The sequence below is a fragment of the Dermacentor andersoni genome, chromosome 7 (genome assembly GCF_023375885.2).
Source record: "Dermacentor andersoni chromosome 7, qqDerAnde1_hic_scaffold, whole genome shotgun sequence".
Taxonomy (NCBI): Eukaryota; Metazoa; Arthropoda; class Arachnida; order Ixodida; family Ixodidae; genus Dermacentor; species Dermacentor andersoni.
Window position 1 is genome coordinate 68884866 of NC_092820.1, and position 22899 is coordinate 68907764.

General features: G+C 44.1%; 1 protein-coding gene across 2 annotated transcripts in view; it reads right to left on the minus strand.

The window, feature by feature from the left end:
- Positions 1-4998: 4998 nt before the first annotated feature.
- Positions 4999-22899, minus strand: part of LOC126534337 (salivary peroxidase/catechol oxidase-like) — a 55043-nt gene continuing 37142 nt past the window's right edge. Inside the window, exons 8-13 of one of the 2 annotated variants that reach the window (XM_055072813.2) lie at positions 20563-20772; positions 15941-16075; positions 13570-13791; positions 10596-10765; positions 8494-8599; positions 4999-5236 (exon numbers count right to left, since the gene is read on the minus strand). In XM_055072813.2, the coding sequence (XP_054928788.1) occupies positions 5149-5236; positions 8494-8599; positions 10596-10765; positions 13570-13791; positions 15941-16075; positions 20563-20772 (931 nt within the window). In that variant the 3' untranslated portion in view covers positions 4999-5148. The remainder of the gene's footprint in view (positions 5237-8493; positions 8600-10595; positions 10766-13569; positions 13792-15940; positions 16076-20562; positions 20773-22899) is intronic. The other variant, XM_055072814.2, reaches the window with a different exon arrangement.

Below are 22899 nucleotides of genomic sequence, written 5' to 3' on the forward strand. Positions count from 1 at the left end.
CGAGCAGGTGGCGACGGCGTTTTGTGCGTCATGGGATACATTTGAACGAGCAGATAGATGAAACAGCGCAACGGCAATTCCCGGCACGGGCAGTAACTTTTTTCAGTGAGTCACGTGCATTCAGGCAGCACATTAAGTACTGAATGTGGCAACACATCAAGCCATGAGCATAGTTGGACCACAAAGGATTTATAAACGACGCACAAAAGATTATTATGGAGCCCGTACGGTTTTATGCATAAATACTCAGGGTGGTCGCAGTGAACGTAAACAGGATAATTGGCGGGAAATTCAAACGCAGCTGAATCACATTTCGTTGTGACGTTTAACGCGCCAAAACCCTCGTATGATTGTGAGGAAGGCTGTAGGGGGGGGGTCTCATAGTTAAGCTTCACCATCCGGAGTTCTTCACCGTGCTCTCAAATTACGGTACACGGACGTTTTCCAGTTCGCCGCCATCGAAATGCAGCTGCCGCGGCCGGGATTCGATGGCGAGATCGCGTGCTTATCGGCTCAGCGTCGCATCTGCTGAGCCACCACGTCACGTGACGCAGCTGAGCGACGAAGGCGTTAGAGTGTACGCTTTCACCTAAATCCATTTACGACATATGGAGCAGTCGCCTGGTATTTTCAATTTGGTATGAGAAGGGTGCAACAGAATGACTGGGTGAAGCAAAGGTGGAGCTGCAGGCATTCGAGCGCCTCCATACCACGTTTGTCCGTACAGGCTGACGCCACATGCGCTGGCGTCGCCATAATTTTTCCGTAAACCTAGCGGTGCTCATTGAGGGACAGAGGAGATTTAGGTTCTCCGCTCGCTGACAGCGTAAAAAATGTAATTTCACAGATTCCGCGATTGCGAGCATTTAAATATTTCTATCTCACCTTAAGAAGGCTGGTGAAACAGTTGCAGTAAGGCAGTACTAGAGTAAGTTTCAAGCCCAGCAGATATCTAGTCGTTTTTGCCGACCTTTCGCTTACGCTAACAAGTTTGCTTCAGTAACAAAGTTCATGATTGTGCGGCAGACCTAGGTCCAAAGTTGTCCTTCAAAAACGCTAACTCAACTTGAGGCCGGAAATCTATAGCTGCTTAATGCCGTGATAAAATATAAGACAAAACGAGAATAAACATGGCAGCTCGGCCAATAAATGAAGGTACTGTGCACATCAACACAAATATCTTGAATGTGAAAGGTAAGACTGATAAAGTGCACTTGACCGAAACCGGTCTTATCTTAGCATGGACACTGTCTGCGAGTTCAAGAAAATTACAGACGGTTTGGCTGCGGAAACCCAGAACATCGTAGAAAGCACATTTCCTTGAACCAAATTGCCCATTTTTCTTCACCAAGTTAGCATTGCTGCGCGCCCTTGTTTGAGCAGTTGCTAATTAAACAATTTCCAGATGCGATGCCATTGTTAAACGGCTTTTTTATTGCGCACATGATACGCACGGTCATGCACACAGGGTTGTATAGTGCATGCAGAGTAGCTCCTCAGAGAAGGTGGAGAAGCATTCCAGGCTTGCACAAAGACCGTTTTGCTGTTTCACGCCATACTGGCCAGTTTAGTAAAGCAGCCTTCGCACTTACATGAAGGGCACGGGAGAGAAAATCATGCACTCCGCTATACTACTGAGCGCTGGGAGGCGCGGAGGCTTGGGTGGAAATTTATACCCGTTGCTCACAGAGTACAAGGACACTTTAGTTTAGACGAGTGGAGACTTATGCTTTCTAGTAACCTTATGCGATGAGAATTCTTCAACGTTGGGATAGACTAAAGCCAACGTCACGTAATTGAGGGCCGTGACACAGTACAAGTTCTTCTTGAACCACAGTCTGTCAGGCACCGAACACGCAAAATCACAAGGGTTAGCGATGAAGTACCGTCTGTAGATGTCAGTCGCAGCCGTTGCCACAGACGAACGTTCCTCGGCCTTGCGATGCTGGTATGAAACGTCGGCTGCTAGTCAGGCTTTTCTATTTCATTCGTTTCGACAGCGCACTTGGCACACTTGTGCAATTGGTCATTCTCCAATCGCGTCTGTCCCTATTTGACAGATTCGTTGGCACGTTTCAAAGCCATGAGTTGTCTTCTTTGTTGATGCAATCGGAATCGCTTCGCCACATTTTCGTCAGTCAATTTCTGCGGCCTCTATCACCAAGATCTTTCTTGTTCACTGCGCTAGGCGCGACAAATTTCTTCTTTGAGCATTGCTGACGATGATCTTCATTCAATTTGCATATTACAGATAAGCTGTGTACCTCTGCCGTCCGAGGAAATGTTCGTATTGGTCTTGTAAGCAAAAGCTCCCTATACGTGGGCCGATCCCGAAGATGTTTCAATCCCGGGTCGACCCACGGCGCAGGTTAAGAAGGCGTTAAGCACTCCCGATACGTGGACCGATGCTGAAGATAGCGAAATGCCGAGCGGACCCGCGGCAGAGGTGCGGTACACCATTAGGGGCCCACATACACAGTTTTGCTGGTCATCCTTCTTCACAGAGTGGAAGGGCACTGAAATTTTTTTTATTTCACACATACGCTCAAGGATGTAAGTCTGAGAAGAAGAAGTGGTTGTGCTCTTCGACACGCTTGAAGAAACACGTGTATGAAGAGGCTTCACTCACACAGAGGCAAAATGCCGGTTGGTAGTTTCATAGGGCTTTTTTACTAAAAACGAGATCAAGTTGGCGGTTCCAATCACGGCCGTGGCTGAGGAAATTCAAAGGAGCAAAAATGCAAAAACGTACGTGTAATTATATTTAGGTGCATGTTAAAAACGTGATGGTAAATATTATTACCAAGTCCTTCACTACACCCATTAATGATAAAGGAACAGCATCATTGGTCATCTTGCCTAAACTATAAGCCCATGCGATCTAATTGTGCATATTTCTCGCCTGTAGAATAATGTAGTCTTTCCAGCGTTTTTGCTATTCAAGGGCCCATAGATGAGCACAGCAACATAAGTAATAGAAGCGCCAACAAAAGACAATAATTATGGCCAATATATATAGCTATCGCATGAGTTAAACCAGAAGACAGCCTCGAAACGGAAATGTAGTTCAAGGCAGTCCACCAACACGTTCTCCTTCCTGAAACCACAGAATGCCATGCGCATGAACTTGAAAGCATTGACAGAGCAGGGCTCAAGTTGTGTGCTTTTTATAAATATGAAATTCAATCAGTCGAATTTTCCCACTCTGGCGGTTTTACTTCTATATTCCATATCCCGTGGTTACACCCGGCTGGTACAAACAGTGCAAGTTTAAATACTAAGCGGGAACAAGGCAAACTGCCCTGGAACATTTTTCTAATCTTTTGATGCCCAGTACATGCAACTGTCGGAACTGACACATTGGGTCTGAGGAGGCTTTTCATAGCGGTTAGTAGATGACAGGGACAAACACCTAGTGAACCAGAAAGTTTCTTGCAGACAATTTCACAGCAAGAACCAAATTTAAGCATCATGGCTTAAATGAACAAGGCGTTTTGGGTCGCGGGTTTTGGGTTTTTCCGGCGTTTTGGGTCGTGGGTAAATCCAGGACATAGGTATTGCTTCTTGCGTGGCGCTGGCGCACAAAGTTGCGTAAGAAACGGGCACGGCGGATAGTTTTAACAATAAAACTGTAGCGAAATCTTTAGCTCACGTCGCGAGATCGAAGCGCCAATTCAGCAAACACGTTCACAGCAGCGTGTAAATTGCAATCACCTGGATACACGACAGTGAAGCGCTGACTAATGCACGCGCATCTATACAGCTCCTTCAATGGCTCCTACGCAACATGGCGGAGGTGCGACGCGGGTTTGGTGCAAGGGCGCCACCACCCTGAATGGCGGCAGGTGGCGCTGACTTCAAGGCACCCTCGTAGCCATGCTAGTTAGGCGAGGTAGAAGTGGGAAAGGGTAGCAGAGACATGCAATGAGGGTTTAAGGTTAAGCTGCACATGGGGAGGAAACACATATGTGGCGGGGAGTAGCTCACCTATATAGAAAGGTAGTGATAGCAAAAATCAAAATACAGAACTGATTTAACCTCTTAGAAGTGTTAATAGTGAGTCCAGCTAATCAGGTGAGGACTTAATAATAGGAGATATTGTCAGGCGTAGTGACCATAAAGAACACAGTAGCAGTACCATTCAAGACTAAACTGACTTTTAATGGGCGATCCTGCAACCACAAAAACAGGCTGCTCTCAAAGAACGGCAACCGTGGCGAACACTGTCGGCGATCGTCGAAATCTGATCAGCGGGTCAAACGTGTTGGCTTTTATACATCAGTCTTCGGATGTTCCAGAGTAATCGCTGGGACCCACGTGCCTTCCACAAAGTTCTACACCATTCGCGGCCCGCATGCATGCAATCAGATTAGACAAGCTTCAGCCATAGAGCAACATAGCAAACGTAAAGAGCGGGCGCTAACATGGGCGCCTGCGGCCGACTTTGGTTCTCAGCGCATATAGCGGAATCGGCGAAACGGATCAGCCTCCAAGATGGTCGCGCACGCCGCGAAATCTCGAAGGCCCTAATTTCAGTTTCGTTTCTTTTTTTTTTTTTTTGTGACCCATAACGTTGCTTAAATCGAGTGATTTCATGAAGGTGTTTGGGCCGCTGTTTATATGTTGGGACGACGTGATGACGAACGTGCAAAGTTTTCTCCCTTCATATAAGTTCGCTTTAAATTCATATTTGCTGATTCAAGCTGTAACATAGCGCAACAATTATGCCACTGTTGACGAAGTAGAACTTTATCGCTTATGATATCGTACGTCTAGTAACTCACGCCAAAAGGTGTATCGTAAATAAATGTGCCTTGTTCCTTAAATATAGATCAACTTGCTGCACACTTAAGAACACGAAAATAGCAGACAGTTTTACAATCAGCACACTCTTGTATTTCCGCGCATTTTATGAGGCTCCGCCAGCTTTAAACGAAGCTTTCCATAAGCATTCCTATAGCAATTACAATATCTTTATTGAACCAAATACGACATCCATGATTCTTAGGGATATGATTTATTCGCAATGAAGTTAGATTTCTTTGAAATAGGTTCGCTAAGCCGTTTAGTGAGGAGGAATACGCTTACAGTACGCAAACTTTGAAGACAGTCACTTATGAGGCAGATAGCGCAGGTTATTTTCTATAGTTATCTTGCGTTCTCTTTACTGGCCGAATCTTCCCACAAGGTCAAGTTTACGTCTGGTATTTCTGTGCACGCTACCAGGTCGGTGTTGCTGCAAATAAAATATTGGCAGATTAGGAGCGCGAAGCTTAACAAATATTTACCGATTGATGGATTTAAGACTGTGGTTCTAGGACCATCCCTATCAGAATGTTCGTGTATTCGATATGGAACAGGCGACTGGCAAAACAGAGTGAAGTTCGCTCATGCAGGTCTTCTAACAAAAATAATAATGTTTTTGACAAGAAAAACGCCATGACAACTTTCTTTCTTCAGCTGGATGTGTGACTAACAACAAAGCATGGTATGTTTGATATTGTTAAGGAACATATTTTGTAACCGAGAGAGCGGGGAAAATTTTGAGTACAATAGGCATACCTTTAAATGTGGCACAAAGCTTAATGACATTACAATAAGTGTTTGTACTTGTGGCAGCGTTAATGTATTGTTAATCTCTCTTGCTGTGTAAACGTAGCATAAACATTTTTGAACTAGTCAGTTTATATGCAGACGGAGTTCTTGGCCATCATAGTTGTCAACTCCGAAGTCGTAAAATTGAGTCAGCGGCACAACATAGAGATCGAGTCAAGCAGTTGCGTTTCCAATTTAATTATGTGGATTGCATGCATGCATTACATGGAATGTAATGCATGGCGCAGTTAAATTTCTGGATATTAAATACCAATATTAGTTCCAAGGGAGGTGAAAGGCTGCGGGTGGGGACATAGGATTCCACGGCGGGACGAGGACAATAAATTTAAAGGAATAGAATACATTGTGCTAACGGAGGAGATGGACTCCATAACATGCGTGCGGAAGACATTTCTATTGTCCTTAACGTGTTTAGTCAATGCAGATATTGTCCACAAATAGATCACTTCCTGTTTATTGACTTGTCCCCTTTCTTTATATAAACCATGAAGAGAGTGATCAACTAAAGTAACGTTAGCTATACTTTACGTTGTTTCTTGGCGTCCAGGGAGAGGGTCAACGAAAAGAAACATTAGTAAGGAAGTGGCCGGCGAATCTAGTGGCACCATCGCGTGGAAAACAAAACACCGTGCTACGGCTGTCGAAAACAATAGCAAAAACGAAACATTTGTAAAATATCTATTCACACTGGGCTTCTGGAGCGATTAACATATCTATAGTCACGCAGTGCTAACGTTCTTGTTAGCAATGGAAATGAGCTCATTAGCAGCGAAGTAGGGGCCCTGGAATGTAATATCATTCCAATCTGCTTTTATTTCAATCACCTGACGTGAAATACACGTGACTACTGACGCAAGTATTTGGCGGTGACCCGTAGCACTGTTTGAGCAGGCCAATCAAACGCTATCCTCGTTTATAGGATGTCAGCTTTGTTATCTTTCAAAGCGAAAAGCATTGCCTACTTTACAGGCTTTTTTCTTATCCAGTTGACTGACAAGAGGAGAGGAGCACGTAGAAGACGAGAGGGTATTGGCGGAGCTGGTAGAGCGGAGTGAAAGTAGATAGCCACTTGAGGAGGGTGGTGCCGGCTTCGCTGATTCCTGGGAATCTCACTGCTTACTTTGGGCGGATGGTAGGAAATTGCGGCCGAGAATGGCCGAGAATGCCGCCAAAATGTTCCTCAGCGAAGAAAAGCGTTCGAAGTGACGTCGCCTATGCGTCGAAATGGCTCGACAAGGCTATACTGGTTTAGAATAATTTTTATACGCAAAAAATGTATTCTTCCCGGCAACTTCGAGTAGGCAATGCCACAGCGATCGGCGTACGGCAACCTTTTATTTATTTCAGAACGGGACAGTTTATGGCTATTTCGCAAAAGAATTACGTTTTCTTGGCATAATGATGCTTCTTCAATGCGCACAAGTGAGCTTGACGAGGTAAGTTTTGGTGGTTTTGTTACGTCAAGCATCAGAAAGGCGAACTGGGCGCAGACCGAAGACTCTTTACCAATAGCGGAGGGCTAATTGTGAAGAGGCGCAGAATGAGAAATTATTATATTTCTTTTCTTCGGTCTAATCATGCACGTGTACACGCCATGTCAGATAAGGAGTTTTCGTTGTTTCTTTGACGACGCGTGACAGATAAGCGAAGTGGGGGTGGCCCCACAAGCGTTTTACCAATCATGGAGGGCGGATTGGGGAAATAAAATAGAAATGCCTGGAGCAACTGTTAGACACTTACGTTTTATATTGCTCTAATAATTTACGCGCCATGAAATTTCGCGGCTCTTATATATATATATAAATGTCGAGCTTGGAGAGAAAAATACGAAAGGCACTCGAGTCAAACCGGGCTTTTAATTTACCAGGATTACGAAACAAATTTTAGATGCGTGAAAACGGTTTCAATGATCGAGCTAACCCACCTTGAAATCAACAGACTTGTCGCAGATTTTAGGCAGCGCATAGAGGCCAGGAGCATAGGAAGAATTCTCCTTGCGTCGCTGCTGTGAATAAACAGCCTGCTGACCTCATAATCCAGGTGGAAATTTACGCCTGTCCGTGTGTTATTTGAAAGCTCCGAACATATAATAGTCACTGGGAGCGAAGTCGAGACATTATGGCGGATGTGGCTGTAACGCCCACTTTCGTTTGTGCGCTTGCACTGTAAATTGACGAACATTGCCTTGGATGACGAGAACACCTGTAGTAATCAAGATTGAGCGTTTCTTTCTGAGTGTACAGTGTGCACATTAAAGAATTTCACGGTGGCTCTGGCCGTTGCTGGTCTAACAGAGGGAAGGAAGACAATATACATGATCCTGCGTTCATCCACAAAAGTAGCCTCCTTGGGTTTCACTACGGACGAACCTTCTCGTTCGGGATGGTTTTGCATTACCGTTTGGCCATTTCGAAATGCTTTGCGCCACTCAACTATTCTTGGACGGCTTGCCGTCTCCTCATCATAATCATGGTGAGTTTGAATTTCAGCTTAATATGAAGTCAGATTTAGGTCTTATGTTTAAGAAACATCATTAGAATGCGTCGTTCCACGCCGATATTAACGGGATCGGCCGCCAATTTGTGTAACACGCTACTTCGGTGCGAAGCGACATCAACATACCCCGGTGCGATAGCCAACGAGCGTCCTGTAAAACTATGTGAACTAGTGCTAATGTGCACTTGAATGTGCACATTACGTGAAATCTGGGCTGGTCTCGTGCGACCGCATATCTGACTTTTATTAAACCCTTACACTCTCATTATTGTTTAAAACTAGGCATGTTGGTAATTCACTGTGTCATAATTCGGCTTAAACGTTGAGGCGAACCTAACGGAAATGAACAGGCAAGACTATTACAGAGCTTTGGTTACTCACTTGCTGTCCTGGCGAAGGAAGACATTACGTTGAATACACTTCAAATCTTTAATGTTGTTGCAGAAGACTGAGGCCAATGTGACGTTCCGAATCGACTGCAGTTGGCCTATTCGCGTTGTACATACATAAAAACAGAGAAAATGCAACACCAAGAGGTTAAGCGCTTTGCATGCAGTGAAAATGCCAGCAATTGTACAGCGCTAACTTAGGGTGTCCCAACAAATTTTTCGGTGCCCTGTAAGATGATGCTTCTAAACGTTTGTTGCTGGCAATCGTGGAACAAATCCTTTGATGTTTCATTGATTTCATTCTAATCAATAGTGAAGACTAATTCCTTACTTCTGCAAGTATTACGATGAGAGACAGGAAAGAAATCTACAATGTACGCGACGATTAAGACGCTGGACACGAAGGTTCCCTGTCAAACATATTACGTCTTAGCCACTGCTTATTTCGTTCTTTCTAACTTGTCCAATATAGTATACCAACTTCGCAGTATAGACACATAACTAGCTCCCACTCTGGTTCAAACATGGTCTGAATTTCCTCACTGTTGCCAACACGCATAGATAATGACCCAGTAACGTCGATATGACATGATCGAAAGCACCACTCTAAAGTGCATGGCACCTTCTTAATAAATTATCTCTTACAAGCTGAAGATTTCTTCCATTCTAGAGTAGTATGCGACTTTCCTACAAACCTCGGTGACTTATGACCAATATACGTCATATGTCATACCTTATGTACTTTTTTATTAGTAGGAACCTCGCTTGTTTTCTAGCGGCAACACATTTTCCTTTAGTGCACTGGAGTATATTACTATGCAATAACGCATCTAGGAAACAAAAAGTGATGTTAGGTAGTATATACGTGTTTCCTATTGGGATGTATGTATTTACCACATAAAAAATACAGTTTTCCTACCGCCTTCCTTCCGCGGATAAACTATGGGCATGCAATTTGAAGAAACAGATTTTTGCAGTTGGTGTTTCTAGCATGGCCTAACCATTTTTGCTATGGTGAACAGTACGTATACATAAGAAGAAGTGTCTCAATGAAGCCTTTCATAATAGTCCTTTCAGCAGTACCAGTAGAGAACGCTGCAGAGAACCTCACAGGCACCATTATGTATGAAATTCAGCTTTCTCCGATATCCTACGTTCTATTAACTTCTAGCGCCTCTATGACATGTCGTAAAACAAGCACATATTCACTACTGAATTGACGCATAAAATAACAAAAAATAGTTGCGGCAATGAAATTCAACATGCATCCTTCCACTGGCGGAAATGTATTCAAATAAAAGGTACAATGTTTGCAAAACCCAGCATGGCATGAAAGCTTCGGTAATAATTTAAAGAACATCATTTGGTTTGAGTAGCTATTCTTGTGATCATATCATCTGTCAAGATATTTTGCGGAATTTAACCGCACAAAACTTTCATCGGATGACATTGTGACTAAGACCACCGTCATTATACTAAACTTCATTTGTGATTTTCTTACCGATATATCACATTTGTACCTTTGCATAAAAACCACCGTATGCTTGCCTCATCACCACTAGAAAGACAAACAATTGAAAGGCAATTGCCGTAGGCACTCCAGGCTAAATTGGTCGTGATCCTATAGGAACTGAATTTTTTATTCTAATGTATTCGGCACACCTGTGTGAGTGAACATTTCTAAATTATAGTCACCCGTGTTATCTTTGTCCCAGGTGCACGCATCAAGGTCATGTGTTTCGCACCTCCCTCACGGGCTTTTCAACGCGTCCTCCTCTCCACTCTAATAAAGTTTTCTGTTCCAAAATTATCTACCTATGCAGAGTATCTTACGCAATAGCGTACCTTCACAAAGTACCTGCCCAAAGGGAACCGGAATAGCAGTAGTACGGCAAAACTCTTGGGTGGTTACTCTAAATTTCTTTGCAGCCAAAGTGCATAAAATGCCTTGAGCAGAACTTTCTAGTCGTAAATTTTTTGTTTGCCATAATACCAATCGTTATGTACACTTCATTGTTTTAACTTAGTGCCGCTTTCATACACGAGCCGTTAGAGTACACTGTTTCTTTTTAATCCAAAAGTATCCAAACTTACCTTCTTTAAAAGAGCCCGACTGGTTGCCATGTTCGTAGTAAAATCTATCACCGAATTTGAGCCCGTAAAACACCTGAGCGATGATGCAGGCGAACGTTTCGCCAACCTGTGCTCCTTCAATTGGCTTTTCGGAAAGGCCACCGGAAAATAAGTCAATGTCAGTGATGTTTCTGTGAAAAAAATAATAAAACGCTAATAAACGTCTGAGACAGTTCTTTTGAGGCAGCGAGAATGGTACAAATACTAAACAGTGTGACGAGGCATATTCGAGGCGTCGAGCGACAGCCAGAAACACAACAGCCGCAACGGCAGCTAAGCTTGTTCTTGTTCCCCAGTGAAGTGGCGCAACCGACTCAGGGGGGTCGGCCATGAATCGGGTTGCGAAGGAACTGTTCGCAGTTCTTTTGAATAAGCATCTTGCAAATGGAATTTCAAGTGTCTACTGTTACAGGTATGAAAAACCAAACATCTAGATATTTTGTAAATCTTGTGAGCATAATAAGTATTTAGAAGAATTCTGACATGCAATTCTCTGTCTCGCGCACAAATATGCAGAGGGCTTCACAAACGTTACTGTTCCTGTAACCCAGTACGGTAGCCCCAAAGGAAAGAGTTACAGGAAGAGTCAAATTAAAGCGAAGCTTTTCGAAGGGTTCTGAAAAGGTAGCCATGACGTCACGAATGCTGTTGTCGTCTGCTCGCGCGTAGTCAATATTTTGTCGATAAAGATTACTACATCTTATAAAACAACAAAGAATTTGTCAAGTTTCAAGGACCTTTTCGCGACGTTCGCACTTGGCCTCGAAGGATGCGGAAGTGATCAAAACTCAAACGAATCTGCTCCGCGGCAGGGCCTGAGCGAGCGGGCGGGAAACCAGGCGCCGACGCATATCGGTTTCGAGCCGATTTTTTCGCCATGGCTAAAGCATAAGTCAGTTCACGTCACCCAAATCCGGACTAGCAGGTAAGCACCCAGTCGTAAATTGAAGATGCATGTCAAAGTGTCCGCAGTGATGCTTATTGGCGCAGTCAAACATTATCGTGTGCTGTGCAATAAAACTTACAGCCTCTACAAGGACACGTTTTCGAAGAGCGATATTTTGATGAATGTTAGCCAGTAGCTGTATATTGGAAGAAGGCTGGCGTGTCTTAACTTCTCAAGCTTTATTAGTAGAGCCGGGCGAACTGGCGACCACAGATTCCTGGGCGTCCGGTTCTTCAGTTGTTCCTTGTTCATTTCGAGAAAACAACTGGCTGAAAGTATTTAAACTCTCTTCTTCCTCTTCCATGGTTAGATATTAAGAAGGGAGAAGATGACGAAGAGCCGCAAAATTGCTGCCTTTGATGGCAGATTGATTAATGAATGAATATGCTGCACTGCGCACAGTAGGTAGATCTGACGAAATCGGCAATGGCACTGGCGAAACATGTGACCATTTTCGACGAACGCAAGGAAGAATTTCCGCTCGCATTGGTCTTCCCATTTTTCGCGTCGCGATATTGAACGAAGCCTGACTATGCCAGAAACGACCTCAATGCAAAAGAAAACGAAATACTTCATGTTCCATGACGTCGCACTTGCGGAGCGCGCTTGCGTTTGAGTAAAGAATTCAGAATTGAAGATTTGATCTCGATTTTCTTTCTTCCAATAATCAACTTAAGATTGCAAAATAAACGATTGGAACGACTGGCAAAAAATTTGGTCATTGTCAATTGATTTTGTTTTTCGTTGGTGTCCGCTTAACGTAAGATTTCGAGTAACCGGCCACCTCTGAATGATTGTTCCCCAATAGATTTTTTATTGTGTAGCCAAATATTGTGACTACAAAAAACACTGATTATTTGCTTCGACAGAGATCCACGTACCTGTATTGTATGCTAATGTTTTCGTGCTAGTTGTTCTGTTAGTTCATATGTTCATGCTGTTTGCGACTTAGGGTGCACAGATTTATTGACATCGACGGGTGTATGGAGTTCGCATTTATTGCTGCCGCAGTACTTTTATGAACGAGACAATTACGAACCTAGCTGCTTAAGTTTTATTACAGATGGTGACTCTTTGTACCATGACATTTCTGGACAGCGAACAAATGAGGCTATAATAAACGTGCCTCTAGCAAAGGAGTATTGAATATTGATCGTTGATCAAGCTGGAAAATCCATAGCGCAAGATTTACAAAATGTTTCGTCTTCGTCTCTGACAGACTTACCCGCCCGCCTTTTTTGACGTGATGTATGCGTTGAAGGTCAGCTCTTGGAAATGTTACTTTGACTAAGCAGCTAATAAATGAGCAGTATATAGTAGTGAGGCAATCTTGACAAAGCAACAGGGCTATTATTTGCCTAATTTTCCTACTATGAACTTTGAAATAGCACTTAAGCAGACCAGGCGCGCATCTGGTGGTGAGCGGCCCCGACGAATGCCGTAGTACGACGCCTCAGATTTTTCAGCGCACCGCGGGCAACCTCGGGCGGTGTCCAATCTCGGAGGCCCCACCGAATCAGACGTTTTGAGCAGTGCGTCACTGCCGGCAGTGGGCAATGGCGGTGTATTTTTATTCCGTTTTTGTACCAAGAACGCCTACTTTTCCTAGACTTTTGTGACGTATCAACCAGCATAAGAAAAGTAAAATTTTGCACGGAGGTTACTTTTTATCCATACTATCTGAAACTGCGCTTTTTACGTGGTTCTAAATTTTGCTGCAGTTGGCCTTTAACTGTGTGGTGGGTGACTCACTATTGCGCGCCTTGTAAGCCTTTCTTTATACGAGAAGTTAGCTCTCATATGACTTTCCAAGGTAATGAGACGATGGATAAAAATATTGCTATTATATAACAGAACATGACGAAATGACGCGACATCTGAATTTGCTCGCAACATGTTTCACGGGGTTTCCTCGTTAGGGGCTCAGCATAGCGACAACTGACGCTGTGAGAAAACCATAGGGAACGTTATCATCAGCTGTGTACGTACCCATAGAGACCCTTAAAAATCTCCGTGACGTTCGATTCCGCCATCAAATCTGTTAAGTTTTCGAAAGTCGTCACGGTAATGTTCCGGCAGTGTTGCAGGTAGTCAACGTAGGGACGGAGGCCATGGTCCCGGCCCCTCTGAATGTCGGTGGCGAAAAGGTCGGAACCGTAGTCAAGGTACGGCTGGCGGAACAGGTTTCGTGTGACACTGTGGTCACCATACCTGCGAAAAGGAAAATGCAGTTAGGTAAATGAAAAAATACAACTCCAAGTTATTATTTCAGCGTACTGTAAAAAGGAATACGTATACCGTGACGGGTCTCTTAATTCAACTGAGCACAAAAAAAAACTATGGCCCTAATGTCTGCGAATGATCAGGTAATTATATGTCAAAGAAACTTTTTAACGTAACAACGTTAAGGGCCCGTGTCGCAAAATATATGTCGTTGGTGTCGGGGTTGGCACCGACGGCCATGTCCGTCTGAGAAAAGTCATCCCGAACCGGGCGTCGCGATCCACGCAGGCCCTCCGCGTGGCTCAGAGGCCTTACTGAACTACTTAAATTTCTCAAAATAAATGCGTAAGTCAATCCGTAAAGTACGACTTACAACCTACAGACATGATGGAGTCGGATTCTAGTTTGAGTACACGAGAAAACATAATTTCATTAAGCGAAATGTCAGACTCCGCCTCTTCCAGCTGCCGTTTGAGGTCTATCTCAGGAGCGGTGCGCAACGCGCGGTTCATTGCAACGCCATCCTCCACGGATTCACGGATCTCTGAAGCGGTCAAGTACCTTTGAATGCTATCGCGCTCCACTGCTAAACGCGAAGCTAAAGCGTCCTCCAAATTTTCAAGAGGCACTGGTTAAGAAGCGTAAGGAGGGCGTAAGAGGGGGATCGCGCCGTATTACTTATACTGCAACAAATGTTTATCTTGCTTTATCCGTCCACAGATGGCGCAGGTTAGCTTCTGGTACTCACGCCTCAATATGCTGTACGTTTAGTGAAACAATAAATATATAACCAACGATGGCCATCAAATCCTCTTCTCGTAATAGGAACAAACTGGTTGCGAATGGTAAAGCACTACTCCGGAAATGAGCAAGAAAAGCTAAAATAGCCGATTTTCGGGGAAGTAAATGGGCTTGCGTCAGCTTTGGACCTTTAGACAGCAAATTTTCAAACACCAAACCTAAAGAATTAGGACTCAATACCACAACGGTACAAAAGTGTGAATAAATCTGGAAGGAACAACGACGGTCTGCAACGACGGAAGGCAGGCGTAAAGAAAACTTTCCTCTGGTTCGTTTTACAGTTCAAATAGCACATTTTCACTGAAGTAAGTGGGGTGCCAGCAGCAGTCAACTTGCGAAATTCGCACAGTAAATTTTGGAACACCACAAATGAACCATTAGGACACAGTACGAGAACTTCACCAAAGTGTGATTAAACCCGCAAGGAACAACGACAGGCTGGAAGGAAGCGCTGGCGCAAACAGAACATTCCGCTTCTTCATCTTAAGGTTGACCATTGTGCGCAGATCGTTCGAGTGACCTAAGCAAAATAAAATGTCAATGAAAGATAAAATGGTTTGACCACATTAATCCTATTAGGTTGTTTTTGTTACAAAACCATGTTGGCGCCTTCGCTGCCGATCACAGGCGATTGCAGCAGGATATGCCGCGCAAACCAACGAGTCAGTTTGCACGCAAAGCTACCGCCACGTCTAGCGTTGCGTCATACCTCGGCCGATGATGCTGAAGTGCAGTCGGGGGCTGACACAGAAACAGCCCTCTTAAGATACGAGCTCAACAACGGCGTGATTGGGAACGCCGCCTGAGTCTTTGCAGCAATCGCATCTCGAAGGTGCACGAAACGAGACCGGAGAGACGCCAGCGGGGGTTCTCGCAATCGGAAGTTTACGGCGCCGTTCACTGGAGTCACTGTGTCTGTCTATCAGCTCAGCAGGAACACCAGTGTTTGTGCGCTCAACGCTCGCGCCAGAAGCGGGAGGAGCGGAACGCTGTCCCAGATTCGCTGTGGAGCCGATGGGGGAGGAGCGTGTGTCCGCTCGGTTTTATCGCTTTTGTAGCCAAACTAGTTGCGCATCTCGCGTCTCTGTAGGCCTCAAAAAAGAAAAAGTGTACGGGCGGGCCTTACGTACATAGGATGCCGCCACAGCACTTCGAAGCTAAACGGGGTCCCATAAGTGTGTCGCCACACGTTCTTGGTTGACTAGGCATTATCGTTATGCTCGCGCTGCGTCAAGCATGCCATTTGCGCTCTCTGACAAGCTTTCTAACCGTACATCTAAGAAATAGTCCATTCACTTAAAATTTTAAGTCTGTTGCCCATGGAAGAAATAGTTACCTGTCAAACTGCTGCATCGGCTGCTTCAGGGACCCTCGAAGTACGCTGTCGTGGAGGCCTTCACTATTGTTGTGTGCTACGAAATATCCAGTTGACAGATTAGCAGGTTCTAGCCAGTCATCGTCTTTTCCGAACCTGCAAGGCGACGAAATTCTGCGTTGTTTCTGGCTTGATTTTCAGAAAACATACAAGTACAGAACCTAGACGCCAAAGTAATAATATGATTAGATTATCAATATCTAATGCATGTCGGTATCCCATAAGTCGTAATACCTCACTGCGTGAGTCTTTAATTTTGTTGACAAAATCAACAATGTATTTTTTTAAGTCAGATATGCCTGAACAAACGTGACCCTTATTCGGAAACTCTTGGGTGCAATTTCATGCGCCAATCCTGGCCCGTACCTTATATGATACAACACACATTTAGTGGTTTATTTTACGGCCACGCTGGAAGGCATTAGAATTATAGAAATGGTGAAAAAAAAAATACCAGAGTCAATGGTACTTGTATACATGAATAGCAATTGATAACTGAAATACTTGAAACATTCCTTTAAAATATAGAGTACATTTCTTGCATCTATATCTTCTAAAGCTTCCTTAAAACTCGAAAACGCTTCAATATTTACACGAAATGACTTAGAGACCTCAGCATGATGTGAAATTTTGATTTCCATAATCTTTATAAGCTCGATGAAAGCGGATTGGAAACAATAGTCCTCTTAAGATAATTATTTGTTGGAGCTATTATTAATATATTTTCGACCGCTACCGGTATCACGTTAATTTCATAGTATTCATTGCTGGAATGTTTCTAGTTTCTCAGCTAATACTATCCAATAATCGTTGTAAGAGAGAGACTAGAATATAGAAAGAATAAACTTAGCCACAACACATGCTCTTTCGCTATTCAACAAACATGCTCTCACCCGCCGTGGTTGCTCAGTGGCTATGGTGTTAGGCTGCTGAGCACGAGGTCGCGGGATTGAATCCCGGCCACGGCGGCCGCATTTCGATGGGGGCGAAATGCGAAAACACCCGTGTGCTTAGATTTAGGTGAACGTTAAAGAACCCCAGGAGGTCGAAATTTCCGGAGTCTTCCACTACGGCGTGCCTCATAATCAGGAAGTGGTTTTGGCACGTAAAACCCCCTATTTAATTTTTAAACATGCTCTCGCCTCGAAAATACAACCTGTAGCTACGTACTGTAAAACATATAATATAGAAATCAATGCTTGCTTAATCGAGCCATTTAAATGTCTTGAGTGCTCAAAACAATACAGTACCGTCATCAGTAGAAATGATGCACCATTGTATTTATTTTGCGTCAATCTTAAAAGCAAGGATCGCAGGAATACCGTGTTTAATTACGAATTTTCGCAGTTGACGCTCGAGTTGTAACCACGCATTTTTTAAAGAAAAGAAAGCACTAGGATGTTCTTGGAAAACTTTCAAAATTTTAAGTGCCAAAGCATGATGCGATTATGAGGTGCGCCATAATGGGGCAACTCCGAAATAATCTTCCTCTGGGTTCTTTATCGTGCACCCAATGCCCCCGGGTGTTTTGCATTTCGCCGACATGGAAATGAGGCCGCCGCGGCCGGGATGCGATCCCGTGCCCTGAGGCGTAGCAGCGCAACGAATGGCAGAGCCGCTACACCACGACGACGGGTCAGAAGTTGTTTCTCGTGCATCAGCCTCTATGTATTTCATTGGCGGAGATGAGATACCGTCTTTGTAGTTATTTACGATATTGTTTATTTTTATTTTAGTGTCTGAGAACTAGGTGCTCCTCGGCGTGTTATGTATTGTGGACCCCGTTGAAAAGGGTTATTAGCACAAGATCTGGCTATTCATTTTTCATCTAACCTTTTCTTTTGATGCCCTTGACCCTCATTTGCGGCCCTATTCGTGGTTGATCGCCCGGTTTGTGTGTTTGTGTGCGCGTGTTTGTGTCAGAATGCGTTCGCTTTCAATTTTGCCCAAGCGGAGTGAATCTATGTCATAAGCGATTGCGACAACTCTCAAATATATCTTTTTCTCTGGCGGAAAATGACAGGTCCTGCATGTAGAGTTGGCGGTTTCGCTTAAACGGCCTCTCATTCAGAAATCGTCTGGCTCTCTCACCAATGAGCACGTGTAATATGGTATGTAATAGTGCACACCGCTTCCGGGGCAAAGCCCTTCCCGCAGCCCTATCCACAGGGCCAGCACTTGTATGGTTCCCAGAAGATGCAAACTGTTCATTTGAAAAATTTATTATGTTTTACTCGATAATAATGCTACCACGTTCTCGCGTCGTCGAAGAAAAAGAAAACTGCCAAAGCGAAGAGTTAGCTCTATATTGGGGCGAACGTCGGCCCAGAAAAATAATGCGTAGTCACAGAGCAAGGGAAGCGGCGAGCATGATAGTATAAATCTTATCTGCGTGTCAGGTGTGTCGGCAATTTGTACATTAGTCATCATGCAGTTCAGCCTTACCACTGGTCCTTGTGTACGTTGTAGGATGTACAGCAGTATTTGCGTCGCGCACATAAACTGATTATAGACAACACTGGTTCGCTTTAGGGTCGACGACTGCATTCGAGAAATATCGGATGCATCGAAGGCGCATGCTGCGCCTAGGAATTATTTTGTGACACTGGTTCGCCAGTGAAACATGGTCAGTAGAAAAATGATAAACCATATGCGCTTGTGAGTACACACAAATCCACCCATTTACGTCGTTGCGTTTTACTGAGCGAAGCCCAGTCAAAAGCAGTTAGCACCTTTGGCAACGACGACGCGCTTTGCGTTGTAACGGCACTAGCCACATTTTTGTTTCTTGCAAACATCATATGAAAATGAAAAGTTATTGGTAGACTTCTTTTTGTGCTGCTAGAATAAGCTTCGTTCCAGATGTGCTTGTCGCACCCACACCACCTTCTTTGCCCGAGAAGCCTTACCTTCGCTAGACTTTCAAGAACAATATCGGCTGAAGCTTGATGTAGGTGGACAAATGTGAGCATTTCTAATTTAAAGCTTACGTAGATAATTTTCTTTTCACAAGTTCAGAAAACGCTGTGGTTGTCCCGTCTGTGGGAAATATGCGCTGAGGCACCGAACGACTGTTGGGAAATTTGTTCTTTTTTTAGAGCTTTGTCACCAGGAAAGCATATTGCACCTATTTAACTCTTCATAGTCTAAACTTTAGGGGAAAGGGTGGGTTCATATAAAATACATTTAGGGGTCCCGACAATTTCTTTGACTGCATCGAAAAGTATTTGTGAGGTGCGGAAATGTCCAGGAAGAAAGTGATGAACGTTTGTTTTATGAGACGCGGGCGGATATTGAAAAAAAAAGAATTATTCCTTATAAGTGGAGAAGAGCATTTCCGCGAATGTTTCAAGAGCTATCACTCCACAGTTTTGCGAAAACATTAAGCTATTACCAATAGTGACCAATGAAACGTAGATGTATATGGTCGATAGTTATGTTTTGAATTTGGAAAAAATTGCCAAGCTTTGTTTTTTGAGCTCTCTGACTCCGGGATCAGCAGCTTTGTGGGACCGTTATATCTTAGCCGATGGTAGATCTTAGTATGGTAGATCTTGGATGATTTCCTTGCGCCTTAACCCAATAAACGCGCATTACCTAGCTATCTTGCAATAAAAACTTGAAAAGAATAACATTCCAAAAGTAGCCACGATAGGTCAACATTAAGAGCCTCTGAAAAACAATGTCAGTGGATTTTCAATAAATTTTACACAATGCTCTCGCAGAACTGGTAAATCTATTGCTTTCAAAACATGTTGCATCATATTATGCTATTCGGCCAAGGTTAGTCCATCTCTACAACCATGAAGTGTCTTCCGCATGATCTGTGTACTTCTTATCATAAAAGCGACATTTAAAATCGAAATTACATTCATATTGCATTCTGAGCTCATTCATACGGTAGTAAAAAAATTACTCACATTGCGTCTTTCTTTCCTATTGTGAGCAATGAAATGAGTTCAGCTTACGTCCTCAGTGCTCCTGTTTCCGTATTTTTCATACGGTGCATTAAGTTAGCAATTATACAAGACCCTGAGACAAGGCCCTACTTGTAGCCCTACTCTCGAACCACACCGGCTACCTTACACCTTGCCCATGTATACGATTGATGCATTCTCACACTAGAAAACCGTGATGAAACAATTGCAGTGCAGTTACTGGATTTTTATAATACGTAGGAAATTTCAACCACATAATGAAACCAAGACTATTTTTCCCAGCTATGTCTTTGCTTTGCATAGTAAAAAAGCGCTTAACTAAGACAAAGTACAAAATTCCCGTCATTCGATCGGAACATGTTGCAGCCAAAAAAGTGCCTGGTATAGAAATACAATCTACTACACATTAAACGTTGTACTGAAATTTCGATCGGTTTATTTATTCTGTCGTAAAAATGAACAAACTTTCTTAGCATCAGTTTTTAAATCACTCAGACACTGCTGCTCGATGGAGCATAGCGCTCGAGGGATCGGAGAGGTCACGCAGTGAATGGCTCTCTCCCTAGAACGCCATGGAGTTGCACGAAATAATATTTTGGTGCTATGAATTTCGAGAATAATAGGATGAGAGAGACCTTACTGTACCTCCAGAAATTCTTGTCTGCTTGGGAGTGCCCGAAACGAAAGGCGGCAGCCGAGAACTCGTTCGTAACAGTGGGGTCGATACTTTTGTTGTAGTCGGTGTAGTTGTTTTCGTTCGGGTTGAGTTGAAACTGCTTCATCTTTTTCTCGCCCAGCATCCACGGAAGCCATTCCTTGTACACGATGTGTTGAAAAATTCCTTCGCAGATTCTCCTGAATTGAGAGATGAACAAAACCGTGTAATTATTCCAGTCTTCTAGGAACCGTCTGTACGTCATTGGAGCAATACTAGATAAATGTGAACCACACAACGTGTGGAGAAATTCCTCCCTCGTATGCAGCATTTTGATGGACTCGAAGCAGCGTTTAAGGAACGTTTGTTTCATTATAAATGTATATTTGGTACGCATATGCGGCTTCGTTATCAAAACAAGATTGCAGTGATCTTTCAAAACGTGAACGAGGGTTACGCTCAGGCCTATTGGTACTATTCTGAAGTTTCTGAGCTATGGCGTCTTGCCCGACACACCCGCATTGTCGAAAGCAGCATAGCGCGTTCCCCGGCAGTCCGTGGGCATGCCTATATCGCGTCTTTTGCCGGTCTTGTTCAGGTCGTGACCAGCGGTTGCCGACGACTTCGGGGTTGGTCGACTCGCGCTGAGCCTGCCACCGCTTGCGTTGCTGCTCCGTGTGTTTAGCTAGCCGTTTGGCCTCTCTATCGCCACACGAACCGCGTACATCTATAGCGCACACAGAACCCTTAGCAAGTGCCAGAGGAAGTCAATCTTGAGCTCCTCCGCCTACCTCCCTCCTTCTCCACGCGCCGCCTCCTTTGTCCTCCAAATATCCTCCGCGCACTCCTCTGTACCTACACAGGCACGCACTCCGCATCTCCTTCTGCAGATGCCCTCCTCCTACAGCGCATGATTCCCTATTCCAGCTCGGTGGTTTCCGACCTAATATCGCCGATTTCACAGACGGGGCATCTATGCTTGTGCATAAAAGTAACATAAAATACCTCTAGAACACTACGAAAGGTGGGATCCCGATATGATGGCCATGTAGCATTTTCGACGCCTACGAAGGTGATAAGTACGTTTAAAAAAGTGAACATATCGAACAGTGGTGAGACTTCCGAGAAGGCGAAGGTGGTGTTGAACATATAAAGTAAGTCAGTGCTATACCACTCTGTGAAGAAGAACCGCCAGCAAAGCTGTGAATGTGTGGCCCTTAATGGCGTTCTGCACGTCTGCTGCGGGTGGGCCCCCTATTCCACTATCTTCAGGATGGGCACCCGTATGGGGAGTGCCTAAAGCCTGCGCAACCGCCGCCCCGCGTTGGCTCGGCACTGCACTATCTTCGTTATCGGCCGACGTATGAAAAATGATTGCTTTATGACTACGAACACGAGATCCGCCTGAACGTAGCCATAAACATTTTCGTTATAAAAATTGGTTCACCGCAATGTAGGGGTGGTATACAGGGTCCCTCTGTCTTGTGGACCACTGTACATTGTACAGACGGGCAGGTGCCGGTATAACAGGCTCCGAGAGCACACCATCTTCGGTAGTAGAGTGACAATAGAAGGGAATATTCTTCTGTCTGCTCTATGTACAAATGTACTTCGTATTTCATGGACACAACAGCTTTAGCAAGTACGAGAAATAGGCTTAGAATGACCGTTGTAGAAGCGTATAATGTACTGTCGGGAAATTACGGTAAATGCGTAAGTGCACCGTCGCTAGTGCTCACCGACAGGCAATTGTCAATGCTAGGCAAGCAAGAAGAAATCAGGAACGTGCGCACAACTTAGAAGTTGGCCTAATCAGTTCCATAGGAAAGGTACTAAGAGATCGGCGGTATGTGTGAATCAGAATCAGAATCAGTTTATTCAAAGCAAAAATGGGGCTAATTACATGATAAGTATATACAGAAAGAGGTGCCGCAGTTAGAAACTGAAATTGGACCTCCTGTGCATGATGATTTTGCGCATTACTCTTTGAGCATGGCGTTATTGCCCGTTCTGTAACCCCCTATTTGTTTTATTAATCATTTGATAGACGCGCTTCCTATGTGCTGTTCTCGTCTCTCTGGTTTAACTTTGCAGCGCTGCTTTTTATACACAACTAGGAAGAAGCGTCATATGAATGATAACAAAGAACAGGTTACAGTTCAATATCTTTCACATAATAATTGCTATTTCTTCGCTACAGTTCTTGCAATTTTCACTTGGTTGCACTTCTAGTTTTATATTCGACAGGTTGCATTTCATTTTAGTAAACTGAGGTGCGCTTCAACATTTTCTGGATAAGCTTTTATGTTGCATAGTGGTGCCAAGGT